Source organism: Chrysemys picta, chromosome 9 (genome assembly GCF_011386835.1).
Source record: "Chrysemys picta bellii isolate R12L10 chromosome 9, ASM1138683v2, whole genome shotgun sequence".
NCBI classification, from domain to species: domain Eukaryota; kingdom Metazoa; phylum Chordata; order Testudines; family Emydidae; genus Chrysemys; species Chrysemys picta.
In genome coordinates, this window is record NC_088799.1 from 21,621,427 (window position 1) to 21,633,813 (window position 12,387).

Below are 12,387 nucleotides of genomic sequence, written 5' to 3' on the forward strand. Positions count from 1 at the left end.
GTGCTATTGTAAATAAGAAGCAGGCAGCAGTATCTCCAGTCAATGTAAACAAATTTGTTTGTCTTAGCAATTGGCAGAATAAGAAGTAGGACTGAGTGGACTTGTAGGCTCTGAAGTTTGTTTGTGAGTGCAGTTATGTAACAAAAAAAAAATCTGCATTTATAAGTTACACTTTCCCAATAAAGAGAGTGCATTTTCAGTACTTGAAAAATACTACTTCTCTTGTTGATCATTTTTATAGTGCATATATTTGTAATAAAAAATAATAATATAACGTGAGTACTGTGCCCTTTTTATTCTGTTGTAATTGAAATCAATATTGAAAATGTAGAAAAACAGCCAGACATATTTAATAAATTTCAATTGGTATTCTATTGTTAGAAGTGCAATTAATCGCGATTAAATTTTTTAATTGGGATTAATTTTTGAGTTAACTGCAATTAATTGACAGCCCTAATTTAAAGATATAAGCTCCATCACTAATCTCAGACAGAGTATATTTGGCCACTATTATAGCTTTCCGTTCAACCATCAAAGACTTCTCCGGTTTTGCCCATCTCACTAGAGCCAGATTCCTCAAGGGCTAATACAACTTGTTTCCCTCTGTACGGAACCTGGCCACCCAATATCACCTTAATTTGGTTCTCAGTGCCCTGAGGAAACCCCTTTAAATTGATAGCTACCTGTTCTCTCCTCCACCTCTTCCTCAAGACTTCATTCTTTATAGTTATCACTTCAGCTAGATGACTGGGAGAACTTGGAGCTTTTAATTTGTCCCTATCCTCGCTTCCTCTCTCATGGGGAAAATACAATCTTCTTTGCTTTTGAATAAGTTTTAGAACAACCCCAGTATTAAGAATTCTGACAATTTGGCAGTTTACCTTCCTTCTAGCCTATACAGAGAAGACATTTCACTATCAGTGATAAGTAAGCCCTATGGAAATCAAAGAAGAAAAAAAACTAGCTATAGTAGTCTGCATGTGTACTGCATTAGATAATTTAGGCTTTGATCCTGCAAATGCTTATGCAGGAGTATAATTTTACTCACATGAGTTGATTTCAGTGGAATTACTCATATGAGCAAAGGAACAGACATGCAAAAGTATTTGCGGAATTGGTCTTTAATCACAGAATTAGGATTATATTATTGCAAGCACCAAACTAGTGTGGTCCACATATTTTCTGGACAGTGCTGATTGCAACAATGTGGGCCAGATTCATTAAAATGTTAGAAGGTTCACCTTTTGACTATTACAGTGTGAGGCTGCCAAATAATTTCCTGATGAGCACAAACAAAAGAAGGGAAATGCCAGTATTTAGGAGCGTGTGTAACCTAGCCAAACCTGAGGAGAATGTAGTGAAAGGCATCTCTCTAGTCCCAGGGCGTTCTCTCTACAGAATTTCAAAGGCAAACTGGATGTGTCAGAGCATCTCAAAAAAAGATCGCAAGAACCATTTGCAGTAGGAAGTGTTAAACAACTTAAATATAGGAGTTGCTACCAATTCCCCCTATAATAAACATACTATAGTTATACAGAGAATTAAAGAACGAAAATGATATATACTAGAAAGAAAAACCTCTTCCTTTCAGTACTTGACAATGGCAGAGAGTCCATACGCTACATACATACATACTATAGACATGTCTCTATACTGTGTGGCACCAAATTACTGGCAAGAATGCTGGTCACAAGGCCGCAAATGATTTCTTTATTTTTTTTTAATCCTGCATCTGGATCAAATAGACTTTATTCAAGGAAATTTAGTAGCAGAAAATGTGTAAAGTTTACAAACTACTGCTGGTAGCCAATAAGGTTTGGCTATTGCCAAAGTAAGTCACAGGATACATACACAAAACTCTGAAAGAATTAACATCACTCCAATAACTACAGTAAAAATTTGCTGAAAATTCAGCCTATGTAAAGATAATTAAATTTCAGGTTTTCTTACAATCCTCTACTCAATGATTTCTGGGTTTCTAAATAAGCACAAGACAAGGAGTATTTTTTCCTCAAGCTATTAATGTTGCCATCCATATTCAATATGAAGTCTTTTTTATTATACATGATTATTTTGTTAATTGTAATGAGCACTTGGTTTTCAGTCTAAGTTTATAGAAAAGAGCATTGTTAAATGGTTGTTAAATAGTTATATTACAGAGCAAGCTGGGGCTAAAAAATAAATTTAGCCTATATAAACATGATTCAAAATGGCTCTAGTACTCTGGACAGAAGTGAAGCTTTCTGGTTTTTAATTAATTATGTTATATCAACAACACCAATGCCAGATCACAGCATGGAACTGTTTTCCCCACATTTACGACAGTTTAGTAAAATGTTTAGTTCCGTGATCTATGAACACTTATTAAGAATGTATCAGCACATCAAAAACTTGTCAGTTAATTCCACCAATTCAGCTCCATCTATCCTTCTAATTATGGATGACACCCATAATTTTGGCTAACAGATTAGCAACTCACTTATACCAATTTAATAAGCCTGTCTGGTCTTTATACCAAGCAGTATCAGGATTTTTACATCTCTTTGTCATCCTGTGCTGTGTTGTCTTGTTTAAACTGCATGCTCCTTGGAGCAAAAATACATTCTACTTTGTCTATAATTTGCCATGAACATCTAAATTCAGGAGATATCAGGGAGTCTAAATTTAATTTGCACTCATGAGGAATTGCAATATGGGTGCAAATAAATGCAGGAGTAGTTTCTAGAGACTGCTTTTGAATAGTTGACTCAGTTCTCTCAGGATTATCCACATTAATAGTTATCATAGGTACTGACCTGTGGAAGCAGTACAGCCCTCCCAAGTTATATAGAAACTACTATCCTGATAGTTGGGGACAGCATCTCCAGTCAGCACTGTGTATGACAAATGCCACATATGACACTGACCGTGTATAAGTGCAGGTCTAGTTGTGAGTAAGGGGCTAATGACTTACATTGTCAATAGTACAATAAGGCATTTTGTTAATTATATGTATAGCATTTTTGTGAGTTAATTTGAAAAGCACACTGATGAAGATTATATGAATTTATTTCTATCATGTTACACAATACTCTTCTATAATTGTGGAGATACTGGAGGATCCAGCATCAGTGTAGTGTTCTGGATTACTGAAGTTTGTGTTATGACCTAAAGGTATATATGTTGCCATTGATCTATTTATCCCCATAGATTTGTGGGCTTCCATGTAGGTTACCTATTTTGTACCCGTTCCCATTCTTAAATATGGATTATCCTTGGTGCCTGGTAAGGCTTTCAGTATGATGATCATAATGGTTCCTTCTGACCTTAAAGTCTATAATTCTATGATGATCAGATTTGGGATGGGAGGATTTAGAGCAATAAGGCAAGACACTTTAAGAATGAACAGTGATCCTTGTTCCAATAAATTTTCCTTCGGTGCACTTGTGGTACACAGACAGCACAAATCCATTTTTGGAGGAACAAAAGGATAATTCCTTCCCAAACACAGAAGAGTCACCATTTCAGCTAAAGATTCACCCTTCAGATCTGGCAGGAGGAATTGCCCTAAAGAATTATTTTCAGGGATTTGCTCTGACCTTAGCTTATCTCAGGTTTTCAGCTGTCTAGGGCCCAACAGCTAACTACTTTTTGCCTCCTGTAGTCTTTGTGGGATAGACAGTGCTGTTGAAAGCCACTACCCAAATCAAGTATCCTATTTACAAAGATTCACCACTCTTGATGCAAAAGTACATACTTTTAATGCAGCATCAGCAATGGACTGACAAAATGGGTGCAACCCTTGAAACTGTGCATGAACCACAGAATTATGGCTACACATGGTGGTATTTTAATTTCCTTTCTGTTCAAACAGTAAGTAAAATGTTTAAGGTCATATCCCTCTAACTAGGGTTACCATACGTCCGGATTTTCCTGGACATGTCTGGCTTTTTGGGCTCCAAATCCCCGTCCGGGGGGAAATCCCAAAAAGCCGGACACGTCCGGGAAAATTGGGACATGCGGGGCTGGCGGTGCCGGGGCGGCGGTTGGCGGTGCCGAGCCGGGGGCCGGCCGTGCCGAAGCAGGGGCCGGCCGTGCGGTGCCGGGGCCCGGGCCGGCGGTGCGGTGCCGAGCTGGGGGCCGGGGGGTGCTGAGCCGGGGGCCGGGCCGGGGACCGGCAGTGCTGGGCGGGCCGGGGGTGCTCGGCCGGGGACCGGCAGTGCTGGGCGGGCTGGGGGTGCTTGGCCGGGGGCCGGGCCCGGGGCCGGCACCCCAGGGCCCGAGCCAACCCAGGCTGGAGACCCCGGGGGGGCCAGACTGGGCCGCGCCTCCTCCCCCCACACCCCCCCTTACCTGCTTCAGGCTTCCCGCGAATCAAATGTTCACGGGAAGCAGGGGAGGGGGCGGAGTTGGGGCGGGGACTTTGGGGAAGGTGCGGAGTTGGGGTGGGGCCGGGGCCCCGTGGAGTGTCCTCCTTTTGGAGGCTCAAAATATGGTAACCCTACTTTAACAGAAAGAATGGAATATTCAAATCAGCATGTTCCAAAGCCGGGCATTTGGAAATAACGTTTGTGGGTAGCTAGGCTGGGCTGAAGAAAAGCTAAAGGCTGATAGGAAAGAGAGAGAGATTAAAAGGAAAAAAGAAGTATTAAAACATTAGAAAGAAGCTGGAAGGGATAGAAGAGAGAGAAGGAATAAAATAGGAAATATGGAAACAAAATTAGTGAATTTGGACAGAGGGTAAATAGTTTTACAGTTCTTAGCAGTTACATAGCTATTTATATTTTCAAAGTGCAAAATATGACTCAGAGTATTATCCCCATTTTACGGAGGAGGGGACAGACACAGAGTGGGTTGTGACTTGCCCAAGCTCACAAAACTGCCTACATGGGTTTAAGAATAACAATACTTTAGTATCTAGATTAGTACAAATAAAGGAAAATGACACTAAAGAATGTTTTAAAGTAACATACATTGATCCTGATTCTAGTCTGCTACTGATTGTATACTGGTGTAACCCCCACTAACCTCCCTTGATTTAAACTGGTGTAGGTAAGAGCAGAATCAGAGGCATTATTTTTAATAGTTTGTAGTTGAACAGAAAAAAATTGACTGTAGTCACAAAAACCTATAAAAAAAGGAAGCACTGGTAACAGAAAAAATGGTAACCTATCTTTAACTGTTGTTCCTTTAGATGTAAGGCAGAAGTGTATTCCATGTGGGTGGGTCAGTAATCCATGCACCAGAGCTGGAGAACTTTGCCTAGCAGTACCTGTAGGGGGCGCTTACACCCCCTGGCCAACCCCTCCCCATGCCGTACAAGGGTGGTGCCACCCTGAGCCCCTCAGTTTCTTTGCACCGAACATCAGTAGTACAGATTCCGAAGCAGAAAGAATGGAGGGCAGGTCATGGAATACACATTTACATCACATCTCGAAAAACAACAGTTACAGTTTTTCTTCAAGTAGATGTAGCCATGTATTCTATATGGGTGACTCACAAGCAGTATTCGTCCGAGGTGCGGCTCGGGGTCTATTTAAAGGAGGACTGCCTGCCCAAAGTTTGCATCTGATCTAGACGTGGCTGTAATGGTATAGTGGTTTGCAAAAATATGCACAGAGGACCAAGTGGACACCCTGCAAATGTCCAATATAGGAATGTCATTTAGAAATGCCATTGGTATTGCTTGAGCTCTCATGGAATGAGCTTGTACTCCTTGAGGAGGCACAGCCTGGGCCACTTTGTATGCTATCATGATGCAGAAAGTTATCTACCTGGAGACTGTCTGTTAAAAGATCTCTTGACCTTTCAACAGATCCACATGTGAACCAACAGTTGAGGTGGTGAATGGAAAGGTTTAGGTCTATCCAGATAAAAAGCCAGACATTGCAGTTTAGGGAAGAACACTGATAGATATATAATTTGCTTCAAGTGAAAATGGGAAACCACCTAAATTAAAACCTAGGGTGTGGCCACAGGATTATTTTGTCTCCGGAAAATTGTCTGTAAGGAGGCTCTGAAATCAAAGCCTGTAACTCTCACACTCTCATTGCAGATGTTATAGCCTCAAAGAACGCAGTTTTCTGACACAGATGGGAGAAAAATCTCTGCAACATGGCCAGCAGAACAAAGCCAGGGAACAAAGGAGGATGAGCCAATTGAAGCTATAGCACCAGAGAACTCCTGAACTAGAGGAGAATCCAGGATTGAGAGGCAATGCAAATTTGATGCTGCCTGGTATGTCAACTTGGAGACAGTCAGCACTGACATCATTGTACCAGACTCAACAGATGCCCCATAATCAGAACTAGAGTCGACAGTACAGGCCCTTACTGCTCCTGATGCTGTACTGGGGCGCAGTTGGACAGACCTGCTCCATTCTGCGTGCAGTATGTTGCTGGTCTGCACGCCTCATAAAAAAGGAGTCTCCTGGAGCCATAGAATGGTCCCTACTTGTTTTATGGAACCTCTTCCTTGCCACACCAGAGGCAGGTGAACAACCCCTTTTCTTCTTCAGGGAGATACCAGAGCCTGAGCACAGAGTGGCATCACTTATCAGATCTGAAGGTGACTACTGATCAGAAGGCAGCTTCGGTTCTGAAGTGGGCCTCATAGCCTGCTAAACCCAGGGTTGTGAGTTCAATCTTTGAGGGGGCCATTTGGGGATTTAGTTGGGGATTGGCCCTGCTTTGAGCAGGGGTTGGACTAGATGATCTCCTGAGGTCCCTTCCAACCCTATGATTCTATGAACTTCCCCTTAAAGTCAGTTGTGCTGCAAGTGTCTGAACTCATGGCAAAATTTACAATATTAATTAGCAAATACAAGATTTTGTTATTCATGGGTAGTGGGTATCCCAGGCCAAGGGAGGCTAAGCCTCCCCAAACAGCCTGGCGTGGCCCCGCCCACATTCAACCTCCAGGCCCCCTCCGGCTTCCCACTCTTCCCCCCGCCCCCACCTAGGAATAGGGCAGCCTGTGGCTGAGACTTGTGAGTGGCTGGGGCCAGTGCTCGTGCCACCTGACACTCCAGGGCTGGAGGTGCTGGGACCACACCACCTACCCAGTGCTCTGGGACCATGCCGCCTTCCCAGCACACCGAGGCTGGCGGCGCTCAGGCAGCCTGGGGCGGTCAGTGGGGTTTCTGGTTGGGGGAGGGGCAGGGCCTCATGCAGAAGGGATGGGGCTGGGGATAAGCCTCCCCAATGGGGTTCACGTGCCTCCCACATTGTTATTGTTGTGTAATTAAGTTGTAGTATTTGAGTTAGCATCTGAGTCTCATCTTGCTTACCTTCTACAGTTTCTGATAATGGACCTGTTCCTGCTGAAATCAATTACAAAACTCCCATTGACGTTCAAGAGCATGGACCTGCTTAGTCTATGAGGTGCTCCACTTCCATTGATATCAAAGTTGATGGCCACAACTTCTCTAGTCAGGGAAGTTTTGTATTTTTTTACGGTATTAGCAAGAACAGATTTACTGGATGCTACTTTTTACAGTCGCATACAGGCTATTTTGTATATCAGAAATCCAAAACTGAAAATAATCTGATTCCCAAAATTTTTCATTTTGAGTTTATCAAAAATGTGAACACTTTAAACCATTCTCTTTCATCTAAAATTCATTTTCTGTGGGGAAAAAAAGTTTTGCTGTAACATCGTCTATCAGCTCTACTATTAAATCAGTACATAATGAAAACATGTTAGTAATTTTCACTCCTTGGTTGTCATGTATTAGTTCAATGTTGCACTTATTGGATTTCAGACAATGCAGGGTAATATAGATTTTAAATTCCAAGCAAACTATTTTAACTGATTTTTTTTAATACTGAAAATATTTATATCAGATTTTGTAATTCTTTAAAATGAAAATTACCTATGTCTACTTAATACTATATAAAAAGTAAAAAATACCTAATGCTTTGTTCTTATTATGAACACTCTTTATTTAATCAAATATGCTATTGTGGTTGGCCTTCTAAAAGAGTCATTGATTTCAATGGGGCCAGAATTTAGCCCATTTGTTCATACGGGGACTTTTTGTTATAAAATGTTTTGGAAAGAAACTATTCTGTTACTTAAATTTCAGCCTTAAGTAGAGTTTGAATAATCTATTGCTGTATAAAAAGCTGACTGATGTATCTATCTCTCAGGTAAGATACTATTCACTCTTTACTTAGTACGGTATATTTTAAAAGAAATCTTAAAACTGTGATATGTTTAAGACTATAAAAGAGATAAAATAAAGTTTTATTGTGTACACACACACACACACACATACACATATAGCTAAGACAAATCCATAAAATGCTCTTAACACTGTTACAACATTCAACAAGATGCAGAGCTGCCCAGTTAAATAGCAGGAACACAGTGGAAGGCTTGTGAAAGCCCAATCCTTATTAACCGCTTGAGGACTTGCAAACCATTACGTGAATCTAAATTAAACTTGGCAGTGTCACTCCTATGGAGGACCATTCCCTTATTTTTAGGAATAGTTTTAAGGCAGTTTTTAAATATGCTGTTTTATGGTTTTGCTGCATAGCTCCTGGAGAGCTGTAATCCTTTTGAGGATCAGTTTTAAGGCACTTTGGTGGAAGTCTTCCTTTCTGGTGAGGAAGGATTCTGGTTTGTTGTCACCTGATCTCTCCATTCTGGGGAATTACTTGAAAGATGCTTTGTTGGAAGTCTCCCCTTGTGACAAGATGGATTTTTCTAGGGCAAGAGATACTTTCTCATTTGAGAGGTTATTTGCCAGTGGGTGAGGCAGGATTTTACTGCATCAGTCTCTTACTGTAGTGTGGAAAGAGGCTGAGGAGTGTCCCTCTCAGGGGGGAGAGTGATCAGTCTCTTGCTGCAGTGAAACAGGGATTTTCCTGGAGTGGGAGTCAGTCACTAGTTGTATGAAGAGGAGACTCTAACATTTGAGATTCAGTCTCTCCCTGTACAAATGGGAGACTCCCTGCCACTCGGGATTCAGTGTTGCCCTGTATAAACGGGAAAGCCTTTTCCATTTGGGGCTCAGTCTCTGCCTGTATGAAGGGGAGACCCGCCTCCATTTGGGATTCAGTTCCTCCCCTTATGAAGGGGAAACTCCCAGCCAGTCGGGGTTCAATCTCCCCCTGTATGAGGGGAAGACTCCCTGCCAGTCGGGGTTCAATCTCCCCCTGTATGAGGGGAAGACTCCCTGCCAGTCGGGGTTCAATCTCCCCCTGTATGAGGGGAAGACTCCCTGCCAGTCGGGGTTCAATCTCTTCATGTATGAAGCGGAAACTGCCTGCCATCCCGGGTTCAGTTTCCCCCTGTACCAAGGCCACCACCCTCTCCTTTCGGGAGTCAGTCTCCCCCTCCCATGCAGGGAGGCTGTGCTCTGTGTCACTAGCCCCTTCTCCCTCGTACTTGAGGAAGCTCGGTCTTTTCCTCCTCCGCGCTGTCCTAGGAGGGGAGAGACCTGCAGCAGGTCCCACACGGGCTGAGGCGCTGCAGCTGAGGCCGGTCGCAGTGGCCGCTAAGGTGCAGGCTAGTATGCAGAGGAAGAAGCTTTGGCCAGGGGTCGAGGAGAGGCCACGGTGCTGCAGTTCCTTCTCAGTTCGGAGTCTGCTCCGTACTAACTCCAAGAGGCAGGAGCACAGTGCCGCGGCGCCAGCAGCGAGCAGGGTGGCCAAGCCGTGCAGGAGGGGAGCGGCCACTGCGCCCCGCCGCAGCCCCAGGAAGTCCAGCACCACGGCCCCGTAGCCGCTCAGGATGGCCAGGACGCAGCAGACAGCTATAGAAACCATCAGGACGCCTCCGGCCCGGCCCAGGAGCGGGGAGTCAGGAGCAGGATCTCTCGGGTGCACGGCCCAGACCGCTCCTAGTACCGAATCGTTCCTCCTGTCGCCGCTGCTCACCAGGACCCAGCTGGGGTAGGCCCCGGCCGTGCATATCAAGCTGAGGGCTAAGCACTGGGCCACGGCGGCGGCCAGACTGCCCTGTCGTCTTCTGCCTGCTCCCGGGATGAGCCGACGCCGATCTTCAGAGAGCGACTCGCCGTGTGCCGCCTCTTCTGCTTCCATGGCGACAGTGCTCCGAGTCCGCGAAGCGGGACGACGGAAGGGGCGTCAATTCCGCAACCCGCCGCGCTGCGCTGCTCCCATGGCCTTTGAAATAGCGGGACACCGGGGTAGCGCAAACCGCGCCACTACCTCAGGGGGAGCTGTGGCCCGGGCACAGTGAAAGGGTTCGTGAACCTCTGGCTCGGGGAGGCTAGCCCCGCCCCTTCCGCGCGCCCCGGAACCCAGCGCCCCCCCAGGCGGGGCCCTGTGGGTGGGGCCACGCCTGGCTGTTTGAGGAGGCTCCGCTTCTCCTAGCCTCTGCCCAGGGTGGCTGTGGGCCATGCTCCCCACAGCAATCGATCCAGGCAGTGGCGGATTCAGAGTTAGTGGGGCCCTGTGGTCACTTCATTTTTGGGGCCCCTCCTTGGGACCCAGCCAAGAAAAAGCACATTCTCTTTTATCTCCCCCGCCCCAGTTTTTCATTCTTTTTTCTTCATCCTCCTTCTGTAAGTAATAGGAAGTAAATTAAAATAAAATAAGGCACCTTGATTGTTTTTGTAGTCTAACTTATTTTTCCACAGACCACTTGAAAATCACTGGGGACCACTTAATGATCTTTCCAAATATTGTTTGTACCATTAGCTAACTATTGTAAAGCACTTTGGATAAGAGTTCTTTATAAAAAAATAACGTAAAAAAGCGTTGGGGTGCAGGGTCTGGGCAGCACTTATGGTGCGGGATGGGGCTCGGCTGGGGGTGCAGGGTGGGAATTAGGGTGCAGGAGCAGGCTGGGGGTTGGGGTGCAAGGTCTGGCCAGAAGTTAGGGTGCGGGAGGGGGCTCAGGGCTGGGACAAGGGGCAGGAGTCAGGGTGGGCAGGGGGCTGAGGTGTGGGAGGGATGCAGGAGTCAGGGCTGGGAGTGTATGAGGGGGTGCGGGAGTCAGGGAGGGAAGGTGGCTGGGGGTGCGTGAGGGGATGCAGGAGTTAGGGCTGGGAGTGTGAGAGTGGGGTGAGGAGTCAGGGAGGGCAGGGGCTGCAGGTGGGGGGAGTGCAGGGTCTGGGAGGGAGTTAGAGTACAGGAGTGGGTTGGGGTGCATGGTCTGGCCAGGAGTTAGGATGTAGGAGGGGGCTCAGGGTTGGGGCAGGAGGTTAGGGTGTGCCCCCTTATCTGGGGCAGCTCCCATTTGGTGCGAGGGTTGCAGGTGGGAATGTGTGTGTGGGGGGGGGGTGCAGGAGCTCCCGTTTGGTGCTCAGGATGGGGGGGGAGCGGGGGGCTGCAGGAATCAGGGAGGGCAGGGGACTGGGAGTGTGTGAGGGGGTGCAGGAGTCAGGGAGGGCAGTATGTGTGTGAGGAGGGTGCAGGAGTCAGGACAGGGAGCATGGGGGTGCTCCCATCCCCCTGCCCCACCCCACCCCACCCCACCCCACCCCAGCTCAGCCTCCTGCCCTGAGCGGCTCATGGGGAAGGGTGGTATGTGTAGGGGGAGTGCGGGGGCCCTGCCTTTGCTCCGCCCCCACCCCCTCCTAAGGCCCCGCCCCCATCTCTTCTCCACCTCCTCCCTCCAAGTGCGCTGCGGCCCTGCTCCTCCCGGAGCCTGAGCACCGGCAAATAGGGTGACCAGATCACCCAAGTCAAATATCGGGACGCGGGGGAGGACGTGGCGGGGGGGTGGGGCAAAAAAACAACACCACCACCCTTCCTCCACAAGCGCTGGAGGGAGGCCCGGGAGATGCAGGGGAAGCGCGGGGCCAGGGTGAGTGAGAGTCCAGCCTGGCCCCGAGCAGGCAGGACTCAGTCGGACGGTAGGAGAGTAGAGGGGCAGCCCGCGAGGCCAGGCGGCGGCTGTTCTCCCCCCCTGGGCAGCGGGACTCGGAAGCAGCCACTGCTGCAGATCCCACTGCCGCGGGGGAGGAAGTGGCCGATGGGGACCTGCAGGGGAACGAACAGGGCTGGGCTGCCGATGCCTCCGCCCCGGGGCTGCCGTGGGATTGCACCAGCTGGGCAGCAGCCCAGACGCGACTGGCCAGGTGCTGGGCGCAGCGTGTGCGCTGCTGGGTCCCCACAGCAGGCCTGGGCTCGGGGGGTTCGGGCCCGGGCGGCAGAGCCGCAGCCGCCGAGCTTGGCCATTGGCTGCTTCCTCCCCCCGCGGCAGTGGGAGCTGCAGCAGCGGCTGTTCCCGAGTCCCGCTGCCTGGGGGGGAGAACAGCCGCCGCCTGGCCTCGCGGGCCGCCCCCCTACTCTCCCTACCGCCCGACTGAGTCCTGCCTGCACTCGGGGCCAGGCCAGACTCTACCAAGATGAATATACATGTATAGAAATAGCATAATCATAAGTACCAGCTATTTCACCTACATGACTATTCCCAAAAGAGAATCTG

The 12,387-nt window shown here is 47.5% G+C and overlaps 2 protein-coding genes across 7 annotated transcripts in view; one reads left to right on the forward strand and one right to left on the reverse strand.

Moving 5' to 3' along the window:
• Positions 1-7,889, forward strand: part of KPNA4 (karyopherin subunit alpha 4) — a 79,560-nt gene extending 71,671 nt beyond the window's left edge. For 3 of the 6 annotated variants that reach the window (XR_010590343.1, XR_006175264.2, XR_010590344.1), the window contains 2 exons: positions 6,035-6,546; positions 7,277-7,889. The gene's annotated coding sequence lies outside the window, so the exon portion shown is untranslated. Of the gene's footprint in view, positions 1-6,034 lie in introns of all 6 variants that reach the window. The other 3 variants (XR_010590342.1, XR_010590341.1, XM_042853713.2) reach the window with 1 other exon arrangement.
• A 730-nt stretch (positions 7,890-8,619) lies between these two features.
• Positions 8,620-10,558, reverse strand: LOC101933240 (uncharacterized). Its single transcript, XM_005299190.5, has one exon. It carries the CDS (start codon positions 10,029-10,031, stop codon positions 8,865-8,867), a length of 1,167 nt encoding a protein of 388 aa, XP_005299247.2. The 5' UTR covers positions 10,032-10,558; the 3' UTR covers positions 8,620-8,864.
• Positions 10,559-12,387: the final 1,829 nt, after the last annotated feature.

What these genes read in the sequence shown, in the direction of transcription:
- LOC101933240 (XM_005299190.5), bottom strand. Translation starts at nt 10,031, where the DNA reads ATGGAAGCAGAAGAGGCGGCACACGGCGAGTCGCTCTCTGAAGATCGG.